Source organism: Rhinatrema bivittatum, chromosome 3 (genome assembly GCF_901001135.1).
Source record: "Rhinatrema bivittatum chromosome 3, aRhiBiv1.1, whole genome shotgun sequence".
NCBI lineage: Eukaryota > Metazoa > Chordata > Amphibia > Gymnophiona > Rhinatrematidae > Rhinatrema > Rhinatrema bivittatum.
In genome coordinates, this window is record NC_042617.1 from 259,943,856 (window position 1) to 259,971,611 (window position 27,756).

General features: G+C 46.8%; 1 protein-coding gene across 6 annotated transcripts in view; it reads right to left on the minus strand.

The window, feature by feature from the left end:
• Window positions 1-27,756, minus strand: part of LOC115087389 (pre-mRNA-processing factor 40 homolog B-like) — a 205,569-nt gene that overhangs the window by 138,646 nt on the left and 39,167 nt on the right. For all 6 annotated transcript variants that reach the window (XR_003855511.1, XM_029594517.1, XM_029594515.1 and 3 more), the window contains exons 5-6: window positions 18,122-18,146; window positions 17,407-17,432 (exon numbers count right to left, since the gene is read on the minus strand). Coding sequence is in view for 5 of the 6 variants with exons in the window: in XM_029594517.1 (XP_029450377.1) it covers window positions 17,407-17,432; window positions 18,122-18,146 (51 nt within the window). In the remaining variant the exon portion in view is untranslated. The remainder of the gene's footprint in view (window positions 1-17,406; window positions 17,433-18,121; window positions 18,147-27,756) is intronic.

The window sequence follows — 27,756 nt, forward strand, 5'->3', positions numbered from 1 at the left end:
AGATCAAAATCACAGAACATACAGAAAGGCATGGTTTAATGGAACAAAGTCAGCATGGCTTTACCCAAGGCAAGTCTTGCCTCACAAATCTGCTTTACTTTTTTGAAGGGGTTAATAAACATGTAGATAAAGGTGAACCGGTAGATGTAGTATATTTGAATTTTCAGAAGGCATTTGACAAAGTTGCTAATGAGAGGCTTCTAGGAAAAGTAAAAAGTCATGGATAGGTGGTGATGTCCTTTCATGGATTACAAACTGGTTAAAAGACAGGAAACACAGAGTAGGATTAAATGGACAATTTTCTCAGTGGAGGGGGTGGGCAGTGGAGTGCCTTAGGGATCTGTACTGGGACCTGTGCTTTTCAATGTATGTATAAATGATCTGGAAAGGAATATGATGAGTGAGGTAATCAAATCTGCAGATGATACAAAATTATTCAGAGTAATTAAATCACAAGTGGGTTGTGATAAACTGCAGGAGGACCTTGTGAAACTGGAAAATTGGGCATCCAAATGGCAGATGAAATTTAATGTGGATAAGTGCAAGGTGATGCATATAGGGAAAAATAACCCAAGCTATAGTTACATGATGTTAGGTTCCATATTAGGAGCTACCATCCAGGAAAGAGATCTAGGTGTCATGGTGGATAATACATTGAAATCATCGGCTCAGTGTGCTGCGACAGTCAAAAAAGCAAACAGAATGTTAGGAATTATTAGGAAGGGAATGGTAAATAAAAGGGAAAATGTGATAATGCCTCTGTATCACTCCAAGGTGAGACCACACCTTGAATACTGTGTACAATTCTGGTCACCGCATCTCAAAAAAGATATAGTTGCGATGGAGAAGGTACAGAGAAGGGCGAGCAAAATGATAAAGGGGATGAAACAGCTCCCCTATGAGGAAAGACTAAAGAGGTTAGGACTGTTCAGCTTGGAGAAGAGACAGCTGAGGGGGGATATGATAGAGGTCTTTAAAATCATGAGAGGTCTAGAACAGGTAAATGTAAATTGGTTATTTACTCTTTTGAATAATAGAAGGACTAGGGGACACTCTATGAAGTTAGCATGTAGCACATTTAAAACTAATCGGAGAAAGTTCTTTTCACTCAACGCACAATTAAACTCTGGAATTTGTTGCCAGGGAATGAGGTTAGTGCAGTTAGTGTAGCTGGGTTTAAAAAAGGTTTGGATAAGTTCTTGGAGGAGAAGCCCATTACCTGCTATTAATCAAGTTGACTTAGAAAATAGCCACTGCTATTACTAGCATCAGTAGCATGGGATAGACTTAGGTTTTGGGTACTTATAGCCTGGATTGGCCACTGTTGGAAACAGGATGCTAGGGTTGATGGACCCTTGGTCTGACCTAGTATTGCATGTTCTTATGCTCTTAAGTTGGAAAGGTACGGTCTCAGCCATAGCCCGGAAGAACCCCCTGAAGGTTGTCGACCGGTGAGGATCGACACCGCTTCTCCAAAGGAAGACCATTGGAATCCACCAATAAGGTACCAGAGGTATCAGCTCCCCAGGGGTCATAAGAGCCCTCTGGTTTGCCAAGGCCACCCCAGGAAGGCTGGGGAGTGCTAGGTGCTTCCTGGGGCTGAAGCATTGAAGGACCTGTAGGTAATGGGGGACCCGAGGGTCCAGGCACCATCCCAGGCAGTGCGGGCCAGGGATCGGGGGGCCCCCAATGGTGTCAAGGGCACCGAAAGGCTCTCATCCCCGAAGGAGCCACTCATAGAGACCAGCGCGGATGCCCCATGCTTCGGAGTCCAACGGGTCACCAAGGGATCACAGGGCGCCGGCAATAGCTGCGTCGAGAGGACACCAAGGAGGGCATGGAGTTGGTCCAACAATGGTTCCAACCCAGGCACTATCAGCGTCGGCAATGGTGCGGGCACTGCCATCGGCGTAGGCACCGGCACGGGCACCGGCATCAGTGAGGGCACCGGCACGGGTGGCAGGAGCACCAGCTCCCTGTTGCGCAAAGCACATTCCACCATCAGGCACACCCAATGCTCTAACTCCACCTCAAAAGCCTCAGATGAAAGGACAGGCTGAGAAGGGAGAGGCAAGGCCAGTCCCTCCTCGGGACGCCAAGGACGTTCTGTGCCCGACACTGGAATCGGTATAGATGGCCTCAGGCCACCAGACGAGGGAAGATGGTGCCTCCTCTTATCGGAGCCGCTTCGGGGGCAAGGCAGCAAGCGCCTTGGCCAACCCGAGTCTGGCACTGTGAGAGGACGGAGACCAGTGATGGTGCTTCCAGGACTTCCCACGCTGCTCCACCCAGTCTTTCCCCAGAAGTCTGCGACTTGGAGGAGATCAACACAGACCAATCACCAGTGCGCTTCTCGCCCGAAGGTCCAGGGGGAAGGATGGTCACTGAGAGATCGAAGTTGAACAGTTCCCCACGGTCCTTAGGAGCAGACGGTGTTGATGCTGGAGTGGAAGAATCAGACTTACCCTAACCAAATACCTTCCCCATCTTATCCAGCCTGGCATGGCAACCTTTTGGGGTCATCTGAGTACACAGGTTGCAGCCTGAACATCATGCGACGCCCCCAGGTACAGGATGCACACTTCTCGTAGATCCGTTAAAGACATAGTCCGGGGGCACTGGAGGCACTGACGGAAGCCCGACGCCACCATGAGGCGCAGAGAGTCCGCATAGACTCAAAGGCCGGTGGACACCGAAGGACAGGAAAAAAACTCACCGACTGACGAAAAAACAACCCAGAAACTGGAGAGAGACCCAGCACAGGAAGAACAAAACCACTTTGTGGAAGATTTTCCGCAAAAAAAGAGCACGAGCTCCACCTCTGTGAGACAACAGCCCCGTGGAAAAGAAGAGACTGAAGAGAGACCCCGCATGGACACATGGATAGTGGCATGCTAGTCATGCTCAGTGTACCAGTCAAAGTTTCTAGAAGTTTTCTGTACCGAGCTCCATCTGATGATGTAACCTATATGTGAGGACTACCATCCTGCTTGTCCTAGGAGAAATTTGAGATTGGCAAATAAAGGCCTTTTGGACGTCCCCTCTATACGAACTGCACATTTGAGTGAGGTGAGGGAGAGAGCAATTTCAATAGTAGGACATAAATTATGGAATTCTTTACCTAACAATTTAAGACTGCAAATAGATTTTATGATTTTTTTTTTTAATCTAAAACATGGCTTTTCCTAAAAGCTTTTTTTGAGGGGTCTGATTAGTTTAATATTATTGAGACAAGAAAGTTAAATAATTTGCTAAAGAATGAGGCACGCATCTTTTTATCCTTTTTATGTTATTTATGATTTCTGTCATAAATTTTTGTTTGTTTTTTTAATTCTTATTTGTTTTTACTTTATTAAGATATTTATTGTACTTTTAATTTAAGTTTATGATTTATGGATTTTACTATTTTACTCCTTGTAAACTGTTGTGATTGACTACAGAATAACAGTATACAAAAGCAATTGTTGTAATCTCGACGTGGGTTGTGGATCCTTGGCCTAGTTGAGATTGTCACCACCTGGGAGGAAGAACAACCTGGGAGGAAGACCAACCTTGTCAGGAGGCGAGGCTGATGGACGACAGGGGTCGATTGGTTGAGGCTTCACCACTACTGACCCCTTTCCCCGCAGGTTGGGTTTCGGGGGCCAGCTGGACTTAGGCGGATCCCTGTGACAAAGCTCCGAGGAGTGACGATCCGAAGTCCTGGGCAGGCAGCGAACAGAAGGCATGTGGTCCAATCTGAAGTCCAGAGCAGGCGGCGAGCAAGAGGCGTGAGGTCCAATCCGAAGTCCAGAGCAGGTGGTGAGCAAGAAGCATGAGGTCCGATCCAAAGTCCAGGGCAGGCGGTGAGCAAGAAGCTGAGGTCCGATCCGAAGTCCAGAGCAGGCGGCAAGCAAGAGGTGTGAGCTCCGGTCAAAAGTCGAAGCCAGGGAAATCCGTCCGAGGGAGAAGGAGAAGGAGCTGGATCAGAAGGCAGGAACAGGCACATGGAAGATGGGAACAGGAATTAAGAAGACAGGAACAGGCACTTGGAGGTCCGGAATGCTGGAACAAGCACAGCACCAGAAGGAGCAACAAAGCAGACTTGTTGCCAAGTCGGCAGAGTGATGTCAGCTGCGGGTTTTAAAAGGGCAAAAGCCCTGACATCAGCAGGGAGGGCCAGCGGTGTCTTCCTGCTGCGGGCCCTTTAAATCTTCGCCGAAGGCGTGTGCGCCTAAGGCAGGGATCAGCTGGGGCGGGGCCAGCACCAGCGGCGATGGAGGCCCCCCAGCCTCGGGGAACAGTGCGGCCGGTGAGTAAGAACATAAGAAATTGCCATGCTGGGTCAGACCAAGGGTCCATCAAGCCCAGCATCCTATTTCCAACAGAGGCCAAACCAGGCCACAAGAACCTGGCAATTACCCAAACAATAAGAAGATCCCATGCTCTGATGCAATTAATAGCAGTGGCTATTCCCTAAGTAAACTTGATTAATAGCCATTAATGGACTTCTCCTCCAAGAATGTATCCAAACCCTTTTGAACCCAGCTACACTAAGTGCACTAACCACATCCTGTGGAAACAAATTCCAGAGCTTTATTATGTGTTGAGTGAAAAAGAATTTTCTCCGATTAGTCTTAAATGTGCTACTTGCTAACTTCATGGAATGCCCCCTAGTCCTTCTATTATTCGAAAGTGTAAATAACCAAGTCACATCTACTTGTTCAAGACCTCTCATGATCTTAAAGACCTCTATCATATCCCCCCTCAGCCGTCTCTTCTCCAAGTTGAACAGCCCTAACCTCTTCAGCCTTTCCTCATAGGGGAGCTGTTTCATCCCCTTTATCATTTTGGTTGCCCTTCTCTGTACCTTCTCCATTGCAACTATATCTTTTTTGAGATGCTGCGACCAGAATTGTACTCAGTATTCAAGGTACGGTCTCACCATGGAGCGATATAGAGGCATTATGACATTTTCCGTTCTATTAAACATTCCCTTCCTAATAATTCCTAACATTCTGTTTGCTTTTTTGACTGCTGCAGCACACTGAGCCGACGATTTTAAAGTACTATCCACTATGATGCCTAGATCTTTTTCCTGGGTGGTAGCTCCTAATATGGAACTTAACATTGTGTAACTACAGCAAGGGTTATTTTTCCCTATATGCAACACCTTGCACTTGTCCACATTAAATTTAATCTGCATTTTGGATGCCCAATCTTCCAGTCTTGCATGGTCCTCCTGTAATGTATCACAGTCTGCTTGTGATTTAACTACTCTGAATAATTTTGTATCATCCGCAAATTTGATAACCTCACTCGTCGTATTCCTTTCCAGATCATTTATATATATATTGAAAAGCACCGATCCAAGTACAGATCCCTGAGGTACTCCACCGTTTACCCTTTTCCATTAAGAAAATTGACCATTAAATCGTACTCTCTGTTTCCTGTCTTTTAACCAGTTTGTAATCCACGAAAGGACATCGCCTCCTATCCCATGACTTTTTAGTTTTCTTAGAAGCCTCTCATGAGGGACTTTGTCAAACGCCTTCTGAAAATCTAAATACACTACATCTACCAGTTCACCTTTATCCACATGTTTATTAACCCCTTCAAAAAATGAAGCAGATTTGTTAGGCAAGACTTCCCTTGGGTAAATCCATATTGACCGTGTTCCATTAAATCATGTCTTTCTATATGCTCTACGATTTTGTTCTTGAGGATAGTTTCCACTATTTTTCCCAGCACTGAAATCAGGCTCACTGGTCTATAGTTACCCGGATCGCCCCTGGAGCTTTTAAATATTGGGGTTACATTGGCCACCCTCCAGTCTTCAGATACAATGAATGATTTTAATGATAAGTTACAAATTTTAACTAATACATCAGAAATTTCATTTTTAAGTTCCTTCAGTACCCTAGGATGCATACCATCCGGTCCAGGTGATTTGCTACTCTTTAGTTTGTCAATCTGGCCTACTACATCTTCCAGGTTCACAGTGATTTCGTTCAGTTTGTCTGACTCATCACCGCTGAAAACCACCTCCGAACTGCTACCTCTCTAAACAGCAATAAATAAATAAATATGTTTGTCTTGAAGCCAGAGTTGGACTAATGCATCGAGCCCTAATGACCCCCTTTCTTTCCTTCTGCTGTAAAACTTGCTCACCTTGGCATTCTTGATGGGCACAATCAAGTCAATTACTGGATCTCCACATCGAACAACTATTTGAGGAAAGGCCTTTGCCGACAGAGCCCATTCTGCGGAATCCAGGATATTCTGGTTGAGGTAACTCACCTGAACATTTTCTATTCCTTCTATGTGCAATGCCAAAAGGACCTTCACATTCTTTTCTATCCTTTAGGGCCTGCCTCAGCTGAAACCCGAGGACTTTTGGCTCCCCTTTAGTGGCTTATGTACGCCACTGCTGTTGCATTTTCCGATAGAATTCACACTACCAGATTCCGCAGGAGAGGCATAAAGTGAAAGAAAGCCAATTGAATTACCCTGGTTGATGGACCATTGCATCTCTGTGATTTCCCACATTCCCTATGCAATCTGGCCCTGCCAATGAGAAGCCCGACTGGAAAGACTGGCATCCATTGTCAAGAGTTATCCATGGAGGAGACTCAAGCTCCACTCCCTTCTCTAAGTTCTCAAGATTCAGCCACCCGCCCAGGCTGATCTGCACGGGTTCCGGGACTGAAAGCCTTAATTGGCAGTTTTTGAGATTATGGGTTCTATCAGGACAAAGAGCTTTTTGTAAAGGTCTCATATGAGCCATTGCCCAAGGGACTAAATCCAGCTGCCATGAACTCCAGCAGATGAAGGTAATGGCTTTCACATACTCATCAAAGTTTCTGAATCTGTTGTTCTGTTAGGAAAACACGTCTTCTTTCATGTCGAAAAAGTTCCTAAATACTCCAGAGACAGGTGGCTGTATCCTACTTTTTTTTTTTTTATTCTTTATTTATTAATTTTTCAAAATTTACAAGCAAAGAATATGCAACATTTAAAGCATGTTCAATCACATCCTACTAACAAAAATATTCCTTTAGGAAATTATAAATTCCAATTTCTATCACTATTTGCACAAAAAAACATATTCCTTTTACTGTTATGCCATAAGGTAATAGAGAGATCCAATACTTTATTTAGGACGTTCAATCAGTGTAATTCTTTTTTTTTTTTTTTTTTTTTTTTTTTTAAAGAAAAAAAAGGAAAAAGGGAGGACTATATTTCACCCTAACTCTAGCACTAGACAGTTAGGTAGCTCGAGTCTCTACTCTGCGATTATCCAGCAATTGTCTTAATTGGACAGGATCAAAGAAAATATATTTGTTGTTATCTAATTTCAAATTACACTTACAAGAGTAATGAATATTAATTTGACTCCCCATATTTCTAACCTCCTGACTCATACTCAGAAAATGTTTTCTTCTAATTTGCGTTTCTTTTGTCAGATCTGGGTATATCCAGATTTTCTGACCTAGATATTGCTTATTCCTATTTTGCAGAAACAACCTGAGTACTGTGTCTCTATCTGTAGTGAACATAAAGGACAAAGTCCCATAAAGCTCTATCTGGTCTTCCACAGAGGTTTCCAAGAGTGTAAGATCAGTTCCAATATCTTGAGATTGCACAGTCTGAGGCTGCTCATTCTTATTTCTAAGAGTAGGAGCAAAATATATCCTTGATATCGGTAATATCGCTTCATTAGGAATTAATAGGATGTCAGTCATATATTTCTTGAATTGATCCTTTGGCGGTATCATTTTTGTACTTGGAAAATTTAAAACCCGCAGGTTTAGATATCTTGACTTATTTTCCAGATTCTCAATTTTCCTCGCAGTTATTTCCTCACCTTGGATCAATTTCACTTGAAATTCTTTAATAGATGTTACCTATTCTGATATATCTTTTATTTTACTCTCTTGCGCTTTTATCAGTGGTTCCATCGTTTGTATAGAACTCTGTGAGAAATTCACGGAATTTAGCAGAGAGGAAATAGTTTTTTCTAACATTATGATAGCATTCCAAATTGAGTCAAGAGTAATAACATTAGGTTGGGATAATTTTTGTATAGTCAGACTCTGCCTGACCCCACTTTGTCAGCAGACCTCTTCAATCCGAAAGAATTCGTCTGCCGATTCCTCTCCTCTCCCCTGTTGAATAGAAATGCTGCGATGGTTCGGCTTGATCACTCCCGCCAAATCTGCAGGCACAGCTCCCATGCTGCCTGCAACAACCACCGCAGGTGAAGGTAAATAAACCGCCACTATTTCTCCGGAACCAGCCTCCAATATCGTTTCCTCTTCGGTCTTTGACTCCCGTGGTCCAAAATATTGGTCCCGGTTTATGCTTTGGTATGGAGGGGAGGGTGTCTCTGGTGCTCCGGGGCCAAGAGAAGCTTGTTCGTCCATGAGGACCTGGTCTCGTACTAAGAACGGCTGCTCAACGGACAAATTCCCTGGGATAGAAATACTCGTCGGCATAAAGAACCCCTCGATTCTAGGCTGAGAAGGGGTTGATGTGGTAGGCATGGAGGTATCCGACCTCACCTTGCCCTTCCTTTTCATATGGGGCATGTTTGTTCGAGGCAAAAATAGTCAGTTCAGGGAGCTCAAAAAACACCAACCTCTCCCTTGGATGCCATATTGGATGTATCCTACTTTTTTTAATCACCCACCTTAGCTCCTTCAATAATTGCATCTCTCTGCCATAGCAGATTTGCTTTCCTGCATGGACTTCGCAAACCAGTCATCCAAGTATGAAAGACCCAAAATTTCTTTCCAAAGCAAAAATGCTGCCACCACTACCTTCAGCTTTGAAAAGGTTCTTGAAACCATAGGTAAGCCAAAAGGCAGTGCTTTCAACTGAAATGCTCACCTAATGCCAGAACATGCAGAAATATCTGATATTCCTGTCTTATCGGGAAATAGAGATATGCCTCTTTCAGATCAGACAAGAATTTTCTTTGTCTCACTGTCAGAATCACCGACTTCCAGGCTTCCATTTTGAAATGTGGAACTCTCAGAGTTCTGTTGACCCCCCTTCAGGTCTAGAAAAGGACAAAAGGAACCATCTTTCTTGGAAACCACAAAAAAACTGATTAGCAAAAGAGGCCCCAGTGAACCCAAGGGATTGGATCAACTGTTCCTATGCAGAGAAGATGATCAAGAGTTCTACGAACTGCCTCTCTCTTTCTGAGAGGTACAAAAGGAGACCATTAAAGCATCTGCTAAGGGATGGGAAAACTCCAAGGCATAGCTTTCCTGAATGATTTCCAGAACCCATTGATCTGTCGTTATCTGGATTCATCTCTGGAAAAATGCTGATAAACTACCTCCAATTCTCACAACCGGAGACTGGGTCCTAAAACCTTCATTGAAAGCCTCGAGAGACAGCAGCTGCTCCCAAATCTCCAACCTTTCCTCTTCTCTTGGAGGAAAGAAAAGATTGGAATCTGCTATAGAGTTTGGTTCTTTGGCCTCCAGGTTAGTGACTCTACCTGTTCTTACTGAAATCGCAAAAGCAATTTCGGAGTTGAGACTGCTGGAAGGAGCCCCTCGACTTATCTTCCGGGAGCCTGGGAACTTTCAAGTTATCCCATGCTTTAGCCAGCTTCTCAAGATCCTCACTAAACAAAGGTTTTACCTTAAACGGCAGCTTTGTCAAATTAGTCTTACAAATGGAATCCACTGACCAATTTCAAATCCACAACAGACATCTTGCTGTAATAACAAAAGCCATGCTTCTCACCTAGTACTTAATAAATCAAAAAGGCATCAGACATAAATGCCACCCCTGGTTCCAGTTGAGCCACCTCAAGAATCAAGTCTGCAGCTTCCATTGAACTTTACTGAACTCACTGCATCAAATGCAACCTAGCCCTTACCAAAATACAGCTACATGTTACTCTTTGAAGAGCCATGCTGAAGCCTCAAAGGCTTGCTTCAGCACCAATTCAATCTTTCTGTCCTAAGCATCCTTAAGGGCTGCTCCCCCACCACTGGGATTAGAAGTCCTTTTTGTAACTGCACAAACCAGTGTGTCCATTTTGGGAAATCTCAATTCTTCCTTTTTCTGGACCACCAGAAGAAATATTTTTGCAAATACCCATCTGCACTTGTAATTGGCCTCAGGCAATTTTCACTGCATATCAATTAGATCCTTTACTGACTTGTGAAAGGGAAAAGACTTTAAGGGCTTCCTCGAGCTAGTCATAATAGGATCTTCTGAGGCCTCCAGAACTTCCTGCCCCTTATCCTCAACAATATTTAGAACTTGTAAGGACTGAGATTTCAAGTCCACCCATCATAGCACCATCTATATCTGGAGGATATTGTCAATCTTCTAAATTTCCCTCACTGTCACTTGCCCTTGGATCCCTGAGGTCTAATAGCTAAGAGTTTGATCTGGAGGACTTTTCATCATCTCCATCCTCTCCTTCTTCCTCTCTTTCTGCCTGTCCCATGCCTGAACCAGACACTTGAGGGGAAAGCAGCACAGCAGAGAGTCCTGAGGCAGAGCCTTGCACCATACAAAAAACTTGAAGAAGACATTTAAAAAATTCTGTCAAGGAAGCCAAGAAGGAAAAGGACCAATTTCAAGAAACAACACTGGCTATTTAAGGCCCAGAGCAACCACACTGTCCAAGAAATTCCGAGCTGCTTTTTGTGCCGTGAGAATCAATCAAGCAAGGCAGGACGTGATCAAACCACAGACTGAACTGCCAAACTGGCTGCTGTTCCCACCAGGGCAGCAGGCATGCCGACAGGAATAGGCTGGGCAGTCTGCTGTGTTGCTGCAGGTCCCCCCAACAAAGCCGACTGCATGTGCTGCTCTGTCTCCTCTTCTCTACAAACGTGGCATAAAGAGCACCCTCCACTGATTACTGAATCGTCTCATACAATGCACACAGCGCAGCCTTCTTCCTATGTTTCAAAGAAGAAGCCATCAGGTAAGCCTGAACGCAAGAAAATCCAATGGCCCCAAAGAGAAAACCAAATCTTAGGCACTCATCCTCTGAAAAACTATTCCGGTCCATTAGCAAAGCTTTCCCTCACTGCCACACCTGATTTCCTTTCTCTTTTTTTTTCAACCTTTATGTGCAACCCAAAATTTCATTTTTGTTTTTTATTAAGGAGGAGACCTTAAAAAATTAAGTAGAGAGGGAAGAGAGAGAAGGGGGTGTATGGGGAAGATAGGAGCAACAACTGCTGAAGTCACCCCCTTAAACTAGAAATCTGGAAGTCCCCTGCTCCAGGACCTTGCTCAACCATGGAAGTCTGAAACTTTCACCTCAGGAGCTGCCTAATTCAAAATCATATTTTCCTAAAAGATGATCTCTTGCCTACACCTATTTCTACAAGATGGATTTTATGATCTAGAGACAAACTCTATGTTGATAGAAAAAAGGAATAGAGTTATCTCTTACTCTTGATGAAGTCTACTGAAGAGCAATATGGGTTGATACCCTTAAATTGTCTCAATGTAATAACTCAAGGGAATTATTTTGTTTATTACAAAGAACATTTATTAGCACACTTACTCATTTATTAGCACATCAAGCCCCTTATAGTAGAGGGGATGTGGAATTTTGGCCTGATATTTACATATATAGTTGGACTGTGTAATAGAATTTTGAGTGAAAATAAATGATGTGGTAAGGTCAATTTTGGGACATCAAATCAATTTAATGGTCTCTCTTTGCTTGTTGAGACAATGGGATGACATACAGTTGCAGAACTCTCAAAATTCTTATCAATCATCTTATACATTCTGCTCGACTTACTATAGCTTGTCACTGGAAGTCTGCTTCATTGTTCGCACATTGGAAATCAATGGTGGCAGAGATTGCTATCATGGAAAACATGTCTTTTTCTCCTTGCAATAAGCAAGAAATGTATAATTCTGTATGGCATCTATATTGGCAATGGAGACACTGAAGATTAGTTATTGGAATGTATCTCATTATCTATTTATTGAAAGCTTATTTTCTTGTGATTTTGTATACTTGGTTTATATTAAAACTGTAGTCATTTTCTGCCTAGTTGATTATATGTAATGCATCTTTGAATAGGCGGACCCAAGAAACAAATTGGAAGCCGATCCAAGTTGCTGGTAAGCGAAGAGACACAAGGTGATCGGTATAAAGCAGCCTTTATTAAAATGAGCTCATTTTAATAAAGGCTGCTTTATACCGATCACCTTATGCATCTTTGACTATACATGTCATTCATGTCTGGTGTCTTTAATAAATAAAAGTTATAAAAAAAATAATATTTTCCCTCTTCAACCCAGTCTAACCCAGGCCTCAGCATTGAGCATGGAATGCACACCCACCATCTGCTGAAGACAGAATACTAGCAGCACAGAAGTCTATAAGGGGTGATGTCAGCAAAGCTGTTAGTCTCTGACTCCATCTGCTGGTCAATGAGCATAATCCATACATCTGGGCTGCTCTGGCTGGATGAAGAGGAAATTAAGCCATTTGAACTTGGGAAAGCTTATCCCTGCCTATGAGAAAGAAGGATTGAATCTATTCTTTGGGATCCTGTTGAGTATTTGCGACCTGGATTGGCCACGGTCATGAGACAGGATGCTGGGCTTGATGGCAGTTCTTATATTCCAGGTAAGCTCTCCATGTTGCCCTTTCAAACTGTCTTAGCTCTGTTTCAGTAGCAGTAGTTGTTTGGGGATTTTTTTTGGCACAATAGCAACTAGGACATAGTGCACCAAACATATGGTTAAAAATATTTACAACAGGTCAACCTGAAGGTTAAGAAGATTTCAGTCTCCATCTCCATTCAAATTGTGTGCTCAGATTGCCAAAATAGATGCTAGCTAGTGCTCACCATGGCCGCCGTATGCTTACTGTGAAATAAATCCTTCATTAAAATGCCCATTTCATCATAATGGCAATGCCAGAAACCATCTCTTTTCATAAGTGCTACCTGTGCAAAATGTTCCTAAAGCAGGGAACCATGAATAAACTTCTTCAGAAAGGGAGACCTCTCCAAGGCATGCCCCACTGTGTGTTTTCCCCATTTACCCATGTGCCTGTGCCCACAGCCCCCAGGTACCAGCAGCACACAGAACACACACTGTTGTAGGGATACATCCATTTACCAAGGTGCCAACAGTAAGGACTCCTTTCAACATTCAATCTGTACTTTCCTCAACAGCTGCAAGATATAAGCTGGTCAAAGACGGAGTTATGTAGCCTCATACAAATACCTTTTTACACCTGAATTACACTTTCAAAGAATTTACTCAGCATCAATTTTGTTAATTTACATCAAAAGCCTTAATATGGCACTAATGGCGGTGTTCTCTCCAGATATTCTCTAAAGAAGGGATTCTCAAACTTTTAGTCAATGTGACTCCATTTTAACACTTGAAAATACACAGGACCCCAGAGGATGACCAAAACAAATTATCAAGGGTGCAGTCCCCCTCCAATAATCACCCCACTCTCTCCAGGCAAGCCTCTCTCAATCTCCAGCCCCAACCTCATCTGCACACTCTCCAAAGGACTCCTCTACCTCCTCCCCTCCAGTGGACTCCCTCTTCCAATCTCTTCCTATCTAGCTGATCCCTTCTTACAACCCCCGGCTCCTCACACCTCCCTAGCCTATCCCCTCTCTCTCTCACCACTTCCAGTCCTTTATGCATCCCCCCAACAGATGATCTGTCACACCCAAGATCTTTATTTAAACTCCCAACTGATCCTCTGTCATCCCATTCCTCTTCACTCTCATCATCCCTCTCTTACCTTCCAGTCTCACCTCCTCCCCTTCTCTCACACACTCTGCCCAGCTCCTCTCTTACATCCCCCAGTCGATCTTCTGTCATTCACCCTCTCTCACCCTCCACAGCCAATCCCTCCACCTGATCTAACCCTCAAACCTCTCAAGCATCTAATCTCAATTTTGCCGGCGTCCGGTTTCTGAACCCGTGGCTGTCAGCAGGTCCAAGAACAGACGCCGGCAAAATTGAGCGTCGGCTGTCAAACCCGCTAACAGCCGCCGCTCCTGTCAAAAAGGAGGCGCTAGGGGACGCGCTAGTGTCCCTAGCGCCTCCTTTTACCGCGGGCCCTAATTAGCATAATTTTATTTACTGTATTGCGCGCACAGGACACTGGCCCGTGCGCTCGCCCGCTCTCCTGTATCAGCCTGTGTGTGACTACCAAACTGCAGCAAGTCTCTCTACCGATTTGCGATAAGACAAGAAATGCCATACTGGGTGAGACTAAAGGTCCATCAAGTCCAACATCATGTCTCCTACAGTGGCCAATCCAGGTCACAAGTACCTAACAGGATCCCAAAGAATTGATTCTTTTTATTGATAATCAGGAGAAGTACTGGCTTCCCCAAATCTACATGACGAATATTGGTTTATGGACTTTTCCTCCAGCAACTTGTCTAAACCCTTTTTAAACCCAGCTCCTCTAACAACTTTCACCACATCCTCTAGTAACAAGTTGCACAGTTTGAGTGTATGTTGAGTGAAAGAATAATTTCTCCGATTTGTTTTAAAAGTGCTAACCATTAAGCTTCATGGAGCGTTCCCTAGTCCTAATACTATGGAAACGAAAAATAAGCATTCCCTATTTACCTGTTATGTGCCACTCATGATTTTATAGACCTCTATCATATCGCCTTTCAGCCGTCTCTTCTCCAGAGTGAACATCCCTATTCTGTTTATCCTTTCCTCATAGGGGAGCAGTTCCATCTGCTTTTATCATTTTGGTCACCCTTCTCTGCACCTTTTCTAGTTCTGTTATATCTTTTTTGAGATCGGACAACCAGAAATGCACACAATAGTCAAGGTGCAGTCACATGAATTAGTACAGAGGCATTATGATATCTTCCATTCCTTTCCTTATAAAAACTAACATTCTTTTGACCACTGCTATGCACTGAGCTGAAGATTTCAAAGAATTATCCACCGTGACTTCAAGATCCTTTTCCTAGGTGGCAATGCTAATACAGAATCCAGCATCATGTAACTATAGTTTGGCTTATTCTTTCCTATGTGCATCACTTCGCACTTGTACACATTAAATTTCATTCGCCATTTAGATACCCAAGCCCCCAGACTTGCAAGGTCCTCTTGCAATTCCTCACAACTGGCTTGTGATTTAACAATGTCGAACAATTTTGTGTCATCTGCAAATTTGATAACTTCACTCATCACTCCCTTTTCCAGATCATTTATAAATACTAAATATTAAAAAGTATCAGTGTCAGTACAGATCCCTGGGGCACTCCACTATTTACCTATCTCCATTGTGAGACATGACTATTCAGTTCTACTCTATTTCCTATATTTTAACCAGTTACCAATCCACAATAGGACATTGCCTCCTATCCTGATGAGTCTCTCAAGAGTGACTTTGTCAAATGCCTTTTGGAAATCCAGCTACATTATATCAACTGACTCACCTCAACCACATGTTTATTAACCCCTGTAAGATAAGACTCCCCTTTGCTAAATCCATGTTGACCCCATTCATCTGTGACTATCCAGATGCCTACTAATTTTCTTCTTCAGAATAGCTTTTACTATTTTGTTCAGTACCGACATCAAGCTAACCAGTCTGTAGTTTCCCTGATCACCCCAGAAACCTTTTTATAATTGGCAGTTAGATTGGCCATTCTCCAATCCTCAGGTACCGCAGCTGATATGAATAAGAAGTTAGAGGTTACTAGTAATAAGTCTGCAGTTTGTTTTTTTTTAGTGGGGTGCATACCATCTGGACCCAGTGTTTGTCAATTTGTTTTATTACATCTTCCCACTTCATCATGATTTGCTTCAATTTCACTGAATCATCACCCTCAAAGAATGTTTCTGGCATAGATATCTCTCCAATAACCTCCTTGTTATGCTCGTCGGTCGCAGACGGCTGCGACCTCTCATGCTCACCTCTTTTTTCCCTGCACCGACAATCCTAGGAAGAATGGTGGCCTCCGCCAGCCAACACTGACCTCCCTGGCATCCCCGGGACGGCGTGGGCACTGCCGACCGCCATCTCATTTCCGGAATCACCTAAGATGCGCGCAAGGGCCTCCTTTGTACACGTCTTGGCGGGAATCTCGGAGGCATCCCCTCCGGATGACGTCATCTTGCTGCTGTACATAAGCTGACCGACCCATTGCTTCTACGAGTTAGCAAGGAGTTCCCTCGTTGCTGAATCCGCTCCATTCTTGAACTTCAGTTCCAGATTCTCTCTTGGCGTGTGGACGCTCTGGGTACCCGCTCCTCGGGGGCCCCTCCGTGTTCCTGGCTATCCACTCCTTGGAGGGCCTTCCTGCCTTGGACTTCTACCTGTCCCGTTTCTCAGCACACTCTCCTGGAACTACCTCTTGTGAGTACATTCTACAGACTTCAACGATACCAGCTTACTGAAGCTTCTCTACAGTGTACCCCTTGCACCAGGCCACTACCGTCCCCTCTTCAGTAGAAGTTGTTCCTGTATACCCTGTGTTACAGGGTAGTGCCGTTCCAGCTACAAGATCCACTTCCAGGTTCCTGCACCTCTGACTACCTCACTAGCACCATCTTCAGTACAGACATCCTTGGCGTACCCCGCTCCTCAGGCCACTACCGGATCTGCATTTCTGTATAGGGACTTCCTGGCGTACCCCGCTCTGCGGGCCACCACCGGAACTTCACATCCGTGACATCACCCTGGGTATACCCCATTGCTCAGAACTGTATTTATCTGCATCTCCCGCTCTGTGGACTCTGCCTTCCTTCCTTCATAATAAAGTCTCTGCCTAACAGCTGTGTCCTGCGCTGAGACCACGCCTGCTGCCGGTGAGGCTCACAGGGCTCCTCCCTGTGGGCGGAAACACCTCTCACCTCGGCCCAGGGTTCACATCCATACAAAAACATAACACTCCTCAGTAAAAAACCAAAGCAAAGAATTCATTGAGATTTTCTGCTATGACCTTGTCTTCCCTGAGCATCCCTTATACCCTTTGGCCATCTAATGGTCCAAACAACTTCTTCACAAACTTCTTGCTTCAATTATACTTAAAGTTTTTATTTTGAGTTTATGCCTCTCTGGAAAATTCCCTTTTGGCCTGCCTTATCAATGTTTTACATCTAATTTGTCAGTGCTTTCTTATTTTTTTCATTTGGATCCATCTTCCATGCACCTTGTTGATCAAGAGCTAGAAAAGCACAGTTATCCCTATGTCAATACTAGGCCAGGTATGTGTTCAATGTTTTAAAACGTTAATGCTGCTGCAACCCAAAACAAATATAGCCAGAATGGAAGCCTGATGGTAGGACAGTGCAGTAGGGAAGGTCCCAGGGACACATAACAAAGGAGTCAGAAGGAGCACCATGTGTGTCAAAGAAAGAGGAAGGATGGGGAGAAGACATCAGAGGGAGAGAAGGGATACTCACTGTAGGAGATGGCTGTGTCAGAGCAGCTGAAAAATAACATTTAGAAAACAATTAGGCCTGAAAAACAGGGCCCTAAGGAAATATTCTAAAATTAATAAGGTCAGAGGAGGAAAAATATGCTTACAACCATGCTTACACCTACAAGACAAAACACAGCTGGCTTTAAAAATCAGTGCTTTTTTTTTTTTTTTTTAAAGTACAATAAATTAATCTTTTAGAGGGTAATTTTATAACTGTATGTGGTCAGGGAAATCTGCACATAGACACTATCCCAAATTTTTAAAGCAAACTTCTGTACATGAGTTTGCTTTGAAAAAGTTCAAGTAACTGACCAGGCACATGCGCAGATTTAAGTCGCAGAAACTTACACCTTCTCTTTGGAGGGTGCAGGTCAACTTGCACATATATGTTTTAAAGTCAAAAAGTGTGTATGTATGTAGAGTCCAACTCCACTGCTCCTCCCAAAGAATGCCTATAGCCAACTATTTATGGAATCAGGTTATGCACGTACTTCTACATGCACTGACATGCAGGCTATTGTCTAACATCCATTTATGTACATAAAACAGTGTGAAAATCAGGCCCTCACATACAAGTCAAGTAAAATCGCCCCAGCAATCAGCTGGCAGCAACGGTCAAACATCAACTCATCCCCTAATACTGTGCATCTCCAATCCAAAGTACCACCCATCCTGCAACAACAGACAACACTCACAGCTGATGGGTTCTGTTCCAGAGATCTGCCGGGGAAAAAAAATGGAGAAAATATTAATCCAACAAAAGCTATGGAAATTTATCCTCACTCCAGATAAACCAAAATGCCAAAATTATAGCAAGACAGATCACTTTTATTACTCTTATTAAAATGAACATTAAGACTAAAAATAATTTTAGTAATCAATGCAGAAAATTGAGAGACGAGTGTATTTCCAGCCTCACTGACCAACATCAGGGCACACCTGTGGAGAGAGAAAAAGGGCAGGATTTTCTGCTAGCACATTCCTTAAACTTATGACTTAAGGCCAGTCAATATGAGCAATGCCCACTTTTTTTACAGGCTAATCAGCAGTTCTTAATGTCACATAAAAGCAGTAACGTCCGTCTATCGGTGTTTCTCCATGTAAGGGGATGCTTTACCTCATGTACTTTGCAGGGGGACCAATTTTCAGGTGGTGTTTTTCTATGCATAAAAGCCCATTTACCTGCGGAAACTTGGAACATTATCTACTTGAAGTGAGCTGCATGTGCAACTTTTCACCTTTGCTTTCTTTTCACTGGCTTGTCCAGCAAGCAGCAGGGCATGAGGAATTTCCGCATGTGGCGGAACTGAAAACAAAAAAACTCACTTTCTCCCATCCACACAATACCTACTTCTGCATCCTTCACTCACAGCTGTCTTCTCCATGAAGGGATAGCGTTCTCAAGACACTGGCTGCAAAGCTTCCCTAATGCACGCCAGGCAATCTTCAAACCCTGCATTGCTCTCATGGCTTCACAATCTCACATTCCCCTTCCACACAAGACAACAAGGCTAAGGGCACTGGCCACTGGAGCCTCATATGTCACTCACAAGGACTCCATCACTGCCCCTGTATCTCCATAAGTCCTGCCATAATAGATGTAATTATGTCTTCACACATCCCCTTCCTGCAAGCACACTGCCATCTTATACACCACCACATCATAACTATTATCCCTGCTATTAGTGCTCTGACCAGGGATGCATGCCAGAACTCATGGAAGTCTATGAATATATGAATGGTAACATCTGGAGGCCAAGGAGTTACTGCTGTCACTCTCATCTTGCTCCAGGCTCTAAAGCCTGTTGCAAGGTCTACTCTACCAGGCACCTGAGTGGAGTCTTCACCTAATGCAATGGTCATTCCCTTTGGGTTGAGCACAAGAGTTCATGGTGCAGGCTGATGTTGGGGGGGGGGTCTGATGATGCAGGGGAAATACCTAAAGGGCATGGGTGTGGCTGACAAGCCAGGGTGGAGCAGGAATTCTGTGTGGATCGATAATCTGGCATGGATTAGGAATCGGGTGAGTCAAGCAGCATTCCCACAGGAGACTGCTGGACCAGCAAAGGGGTGCATGGTGAGGGTTCCTTATATCTAGCCCTCAATCTGGGGACACATCCAGTACTGGTCCAATTGGGAGCTTCCAGGGCAGTGGGAGGCTCCATCAAGTCAACTAGATAATTGCACTACGGTGTTCTGTGAATCAGCCAATCTTGTGGCTAACCCTGAGTATCCATGCCCAGAGCTTTGAGGGCTGCAGGTTCAAAGGAAAATTAGTTTCTTATCTGATAATTTTCGTTCCTGTAGTACCAAGGATCAGTCCAGGACACCTGGGTTGTGACTCCGCACCAGTAGATGGAGACAGAGCAAAACTTGTGGGCGGAGCCATATATGCCCCTGTGCCAGTCACAGCCCCTCAGTCATACATAATGTCAAAGTAGAAAATCTATAAGGCAACCATAGCTAACTATACAAACTTGCTAATGAAACGGAAATAAATCCAACACCCCTACAGGAACCAGACTCCGCAACCGAGAGAGCAAATAAACAAGGGGCAGCTTACTAAAAACAACGATGAGCGGACTCTCCGTTACTTTAGCGTAGCACTGCGGGCGGGATCCTGGACTGATCCTTGGTACTACAAGAACGAAAATTATCAGGTAAGAAACTAATTTTCCTTTCCCTGTACGTACCAGGATCAGTCCAGGACACCTGGGATGTACCAGAGCCAACTTACCGAGGGTGGGAAGCAGAGAGTCCCGCTCGGAGTACCCTCTCTCCAAACCCCCCGGCCTCAGCAGCCCGAACATCCAACCGGTAATGGTTAATGAAGATATGTAACGACTTCCAAGTAGCTGTCCTGCAAATCTCTAGAGGCGACACCTGAGACGATGCCGCCCAAGACGCAGTGTGGGATCGTGACGAGTGAGCCCTGAGACCCACGGGCACAGGTTTTCCCTGCACGAAGTATGCTGAGCCAATGGCCTCCTTGAGGCAACGGGCGATCGGCGCCCGGGAAGCCGCGGCCCCTCTCTCGGGACCGGCGAACAAAACAAAGAGATGATCCATCACTCGAAAAGGATTGGTGACCTCTAGATAGCGAAGGAGGGACCTCCGCACATCCCGCTGCCGTAATTCCTGCAACTTCGGGTTCGAGGAATCTCCTACCGGAAACTCGGGAAGCTCAACTGAGTGAAAACAATGCCGACACCACTTTGGGCAAAACAGAAAGGACTGTGCGCAAAGAGACTCCCGAGTCGGAAGTGCGCAAGAATGGCTCCCTACCGGGCAACGCCTGCAACCCCGAAACCCGCCGTGCCGAAGCAATGGCGACAAGGAATACAGTCTTCAACGTGAGATCGTTAAGAGTCGACCGCTTCAAGGGCCCAAACGGCGTCGCGCAGAGGGAGGAAAGAGCCCAAGTCCGAATCCAAGACAGGCACGGATGACGTAACGGAGGACGGAGATGTTTCGCCCCCCCGAAGAAAACGGGAGACATCCGGAAACAGGGCGAGGGAGGATCCACGAACCTTACCTCGCAAGCAAGCAAGGGCCGCAACCTGGACTCGGAGGGAACTGCACGCTAGTCCTGAGGCAAGACCAGCCTGAAGAAACGCCAGGAACTCGGGGACGGAAGCGGAAGTAGCGCAGACTCGGACATAAGCCAAGGACGTAGACTGCTTTCTGGACCTCAACAGCGTGGATACCACCGCATCCGAGTAACCGGTTTTCTGCAACCGATTTCCCTCAAAAGCCATGCCGCGAGACAAAGTGCTCCGCGAGACAAAAATGATCCGCATCCTCCAAACAGATGGGGCCTTGGCGGAGGAGCCCTGCCAACCCCTGAAGGCGAAGGGGAGCATCCACTGAGAACTGAATGAGGTCTGCGAACCACGGCCGCCGCGGCCACTCCGGCGCCACCATGAACACGTTGGACGGGTGCAACTCTATGCGCCGAAGGATCTTGCCTAACATCGGCCATGGGAGAAAAACACGTAGAACAACACAGCCGTCGGCCAGGGAAGCACCAACGCGTCGACTCCCTCAGCCCCTTTCTCCCGACGCCGACTGTAAGATCGCGGAGCCTTCGCGCTGTGCCATGTGGCCATCAGATCCATGTGAGGCACTCCCCACGTTTCGCAGATGAGGAGAAACGCCTCATCCGCCAGCTCCCACTCTCCGGGGTCCAGATGATGACGGCTGAGAAAATCTGCCTGGACTTTGTCGACCCCGGCAATGCGAGACGCTGCAATGTCTCTGAGATGTTGTTCCACCCAGGATATCAAAAGTTGCGCCTCCTCGGCCGGCAGTAGACTCCGTGTCCCGCCTTGGCGATTGATGTAGGCCACGGAAAATCGCTTTGTCCAACACCACTCGGTCTGCCTTTCCCCGTATCAGCGGCAGAAAGGACAGTAGCGCCAGGCGAGCCGCTCTGGACTCTAGCTTGGTGATGGACCATTGTGATTGAGCGTAAGACCACCGGCCCTGTACAGACTTGCCCAGGCAGACTGCTCCCCAACCGGAGAGGCTGGTATCCGTGGTTACCACCGTCCAGTTGGGAACCAGGAGGGACCCTCCACAAGTCAGGTGGTCCGGATCCCACCACCAGTGAAGACTGGACCCTGGCCTGGGCCGTGAGTGGAAGCGATAGGTGGAACTCTCCCGACACCAGCTGCCATCGGGAAAGGAAGGCTGATTGTAATGGCTGTAGAAGCACAAAAGCCCAGGGAACCACCTCGATCGTTGATGCCATAGAGCCCAGAACCGTCAGAGAATCGCAAACCAGTGGTAGTCGAAGAGATAGGAACCGGCTCACGTGTCACTGCCGCCGGCGCACCCATTCACCAGACAGGACCACTTCGCCCTGTGTTGTGTCGACCAGGGCTCCCAGGTACTCCAAGGACTGGGTGAAGACTAGCTGACTCTTGTTGAAGTTGACGACCCAGCCCCGGGACTGCAAAAGATGGAGGGCTCTGGCGACCGCCTGATGACATCGATCCTCGGACTTGGCCCGGATCAGCCAATCGTCCAGGGAGGGGTGCACCAGGAAACCCTCCCGTCGAAGCTGAGCCGCCACTACCCCCGTGAACGTGCGAGGAGCCGTCGCGAGGCCTAAAAGGGAGAGCTTGGAATTGATAATGTCTGCCCAGAATGCAGGATGCCCACGTGGAGGTACGCTTCCGTGAGATCCCAAGGCCAGAACTCGCCTGAAACACCGAGGCAATCACAGACCGAATTGTTTCCATTTGGAAGTGTGGGATGCGAAGACATTTGTTTACCCCCTTCAGATCCAAAACTGGCCGTGACGTGCCGTCCTTCTTTGGCACGAGGAAGAAAATGGAGTAACGGCCCGTGCCTCGCTGATCGGAAAGTACGGGGGAGATGGCTCCCAAGCTTTCCAGGCGCCGCCGGGTTTCTTGCCCTGCCGTCCCTTTCTTTGAACACTTGCAGGGTGACACCAGAAATTTGTCTGCCGGACCGTAGCCGTGTCTTATGACGCTGAGGACTCACTGATCCGACGTTATTGTGGCCCAGTCGTCGAAGAACCATGTTAACCGCGCCCCTACGTTTGGAACGATGGCCTGAGGTTGATGCGAGGGATGAACCAACTGTATTTCATTGGGAAGCCTTGGGCCCCGAGCCCGACAGGGCACCCCCTTGTCTACCGAATCCCTTCCCACGAAAGGACTGCTGCCACTGCTACCGGGAAGACGACGACCGGTAAGAAGGCCCGGTAGACCTCTGGGGCGCAATCTTCTGTTTCCCCGAAACGCGCCCTGCTAGGGAAAGAGGACCGAGATCTGGACCTGTCCTCAGGCAGTGTAAAAACCCTTGTCTCCCCAAGGGAAATCGTTAAATTATCCAACTCCTGGAACGGTAGCACTCCGAGGTGAGCCTTGGAGGATCCATCCGCCGCCCAATTGTGAGTCAAAGAAGGCGGCGTGTCGAGACGGCCGACACCATGGACCTAGCAGATATACGAAGGAGATCGTGGAGGACATCTGCTCCATAGGCTATCGCCGCCTCCAGCCGGCCTGCCTGCGTGGCTTCCTCCACTGACAGAGCTGCATTCGCCTGGAGGACCTGGGCCCAGCGCAGACTAGCCCTCATGGCGAAGTTGCTACAGATGGGAGCACGGACTCCCAAGGCTGACACCTCAAAATCTTTGGAAGCTGTACCTCCAGCTTCCTATCCTGAACGTCTCTGAGAGCCGTGGCCCCCGTGACCGGGATCGTCGACCGCTTCGTCAATGCCGACACCGCCGCGTCCACCGTGGGGAGCCGTAGGAGCTCCAGGACGTCCTCCTGGCAGCGATTAGAGCTTATCCATGGCCTTGCTGACCTTTAGCCCTAACTCCGGTGTATCCCATTCGCGAAACAGGATATCCAATGACGAAAAAACAATGGAATGGGAAGGCCCCTGCTGGGCCAGTGAGACCTAAGAGCACTGGGTCTATGTTGGCTCCTGGCCGGGACATTATTGGTGGGGGCTCCACCCCCAGATCCTGAAGGATGGCCGGGATAATAGGGGACAGCTCCTCTCCCCGGAACAGCCGAACCACTTTCGGGTCATCCCCGTTGACGGCTTGTGTTCCTTCGCCCGCTCCGGGCTGGGCGGAACCAGCCCCTGCTGTCCCTTTGGCCCCCCCGGGGCTCCTCGGACGAATCCACCTCCTCCTGCGAGGAGGACTCTGTGTCCGTCCCTTGAGGGACTCCTCTCGGCGGCCGCATCCTCCTAAGCGGCGCTGGGGAAAAGCCTGGGACCTCCTTGGTCTTCCTCTTCTTAGCTTTGCCTGCCCCTTCCGCAGGAACAATTTTCTCCGCCCTGCGCCAGCGTCTCTTATGCTTAAGCTTTGCGCCGCAACAGGGCAAAGGCGGAGGAAAATGAGGACCCAGAGTCCGAAGAATCTTCCCCCGCACTGGCCTGCACAGGGGACCCAGCCCCCCCCGGTGCGTCCCTTCCCGATGGCCTTCTCTGTGGAGAAAACGCGGGAGGCATGTCGCTAGGCCCGGCAGCCTCCCGCGCGATTTCGCGGGCTGTCCCTAAAATGGCCGCCACTCCCGCGCTACTCGGGAAGGGAGCAGCAGGCCTCTCAGAAACTGCAGCAACACGCGGCGGCGATCGAGCTGAGCGGGAACGGCTCCCCCGACTCGTCCCGGACGGTCCCTCTCCGCCTGAGACGCAGGGAGAACAGATTCCGTCCCTAGAAACCGCGCACGCGCCGGGCCGCATGACCGGCAGACCGACCCCCGCGGCCTCTCGCACAAACGCAGCAAAAACACAGAAAAACAAAACTGAAGAAAAAAAAATTAGATTCGGCCCCCCCGTCCAGCCGCTCCCCCCGAGAAACCCCCGAGACGGAGAGCAAAGAAAACGGAGAGCCGACAGAAACAAAATAAACACTTTTTTTTTTTTTTTGTACTTGCCGCTGTCCTCGGTCCTAAGGTCCTACTCCAGCGGGGGTGAGTGAACCGGGCTCCCCGGTGTCACCCCCGACGCTGCCACTAGTTCAGCCGGGCCCTCAGCCCTGGCAGCGGCCTCAACCAGGGGGGGATAGTCCCCTCAGGACCTTCAAAGATTCCTTCAAACTTTCCAAACTAAAATAAATTTCTTGAAACTCAAACTAATCAGCACTGAGAAAAAAAGCAACAACCACCCTGACTGACTAAAAAAAGACCCAGGGCGGGAAGAGGCTGTGACCGCACCTGCACCATCTACTGGAGACAGAGTAAGACTGAGGGGCTGTGACTGGCACAGGGGCATATATGGCTCCGCCCACAAGTTTTGCTCTGTCTCCATCTACTGGTGCGGAGTCACAACCCAGGTGTCCTGGACTGATCCTGGTACGTACAGGGAACATCGCCATTTCTGAGTGATATTCAAAATCACCAAAGAGCACAGGATATCTGTCACTGGGCGTAAGCAGCATAAGTGTAAGCATATCCTTCAAAGCTAGTAATGCGTTGCACTAGCAGTGGTGTGGGAGATAGTAAAAACATGCCGGCATCACGTGCTCATGCATAATACTTGCCTAAGAGAAAAGATGAAAGCCAAGAATAGCATTGCCCTGCAAAACCCGGTTGCCACTTGCATTCCTGCAGCTGGGCCCTCCAGGACCAATAGTAGAAGAAGAAGAACTTCCCCAATCAGTCCTCCCAACTCCAGTAAGCCTGACATGTCTTACTGCCTCTCCTTGTGTGGGAGAAGGTTAGCATGTTAGCATGAAGTACCGAAAAACTCCTACTTGCAATAACGGATACCATCCTCAAAGGCATGGATCACGGCCAATCTTACATACTTGCCCTTCTTGATATCTCAGCCTCCTTTGATACTGTGAACCATCAAATCCTAATTTCACGCTTAGCGGAGATAGGCATCTCCAACACAGCCCTATCCTGGTTCTCCTCATACCTTGACCACCGAAAGTACATAGTCAAGCTTGATAACTTTGAATCCACTCACAATTCCCTCGCACAAGGCGTTCCCCAAGGCTCCTCTTTATCGTCCACCCTCTTCAATATATACTTACTTCCACTCTGCCACCTCCTTTCCAAACTAGGACTAAAATTCTTCTTATATGCAGACGACGTACAAATACTTATTCCCATTCAGAAATCCATCAATGAAACCCTTCAGTACTGGGAAACATGTCTGACATCCATCAATTCTCTCCTCTCCAATCTACATCTAGCACTCAACGCCTCTAAAACTGAAATCCTCATCCTAGCAAATCAACCAATCGACTCGATCCACCAAATGATCCAAAATGCCTCACAAAACTACACACTGCCACCCAGTGTCAGAGATTTAGGTGTCTCCCTAGACAACCAACTAAGCTTCAAACCTCACATTAAATCACTTCTAAAAGGGGGCTTCTATAAACTTCAAGTACTCAAAAAACTGAAGCCCCTTCTCCACGCCCACGACTTCCGCACTGTTATGCAAACCACTATACTATCCAAACTCGACTATTGCAACTCCCTTCTCTTAGGCCTCCCAGCCTCCACCATTAAACCCCTTCAAATCCTTCAAAATTCTATGGCAAGAATCCTAACAAGCACCAGAAAGACTGACCATATCACTCCCATACTCCAAGACCTCCACTGGCTCCCCATCACCTTCCGTTCCCAATACAAAACACTTACCATCCTCCATAACACATTATACAATAACAATTCACCCTGGTTTGAAGATATGCCACAATTCCGTCAAGCTAATCGCCCCACTAGAAACTCCCTTGCTGGCACTCTCCAAACCCCCTCACTTAAAATTGGACACCTCACCACCACCAGGGATAGAGCCTTCACCATTGCGGGCCCCACCCTCTGGAATTCCCTCCCCGCCAAACTCCGCCTAGAACCGTCCCTGAGCCATTTCAAAAAAGGAATCAAGACATGGCTCTTTAAACAGGCATACCCCAATTCCTCTCAAACCTAGTCTTTTCCCTCTCTGAACCTCCTCAGCTCCCGCTCAGCCTACCTACCTTCTCCCTGACCTCCCCTATACCTTCCCTTACCCTCTCCTCCCTCCCCTAGCCCCCCTCATCCTCCGCCTACCCCGCCCTCTTCACCCCTTAGCAAGCTCTCCCTGAAAATACCCTTGCTCAGTTGTACCCCTGTTTCCCTCCACACCCCTCTGCACCTTTTCCCTTCTCCTCTCCCTTCCCGCCTCCTCACTCTTTTCCTCCCCCCTGCACCAGCATTTATCTGTACATACGTGCAATTGCCTCCTTCATACTGTAAATAAGTTCTATATGCTAAGTTCTTAAGTGCACATGCCTCCTTAGCATTGTTTATAGTTCACTTGCATATCTAACCCTAGCATGAATGCAAAAGTTGTAACTCTGCTCGTTAACTCTCTTCACCTGTACTTTTATATATTATCCAGTTAGCCCCCTTCCTCGTTCATTGTAATTTCCTTTCTCAGTTACTTGTAAACCGACATGATGTGTCCTACGAATGCCGGTATAGAAAAATGTTAAATAAATAATAAATAAATAAATGTTGGTAATGAATCCATTATGTGCTGCTTGAGCGAGAGAGAGTCTTTTCTCTAGCCTAGCATTTTGCCTACCACTTATTGGAATCAGTCCACTAATGAGCATCTTCTTTTCTGGAGGTTTTCCTACAGTGACCCAGCCCCTACGAAATGCCTACCAGAAATCCAGGGATTTAACTAGAGCACCTTGCCTCTTTCTTAATAGGAAGCCAAAGTGGAGGAGCAAGGGTGCTTGGATAGTTTATGAAAAACCTCAGGGGTATAGGAATCCAGTTGTGGCAGGCGGAGAAGATCAACAATGTGAATATTTCCCCATACATGTCTGTCATCA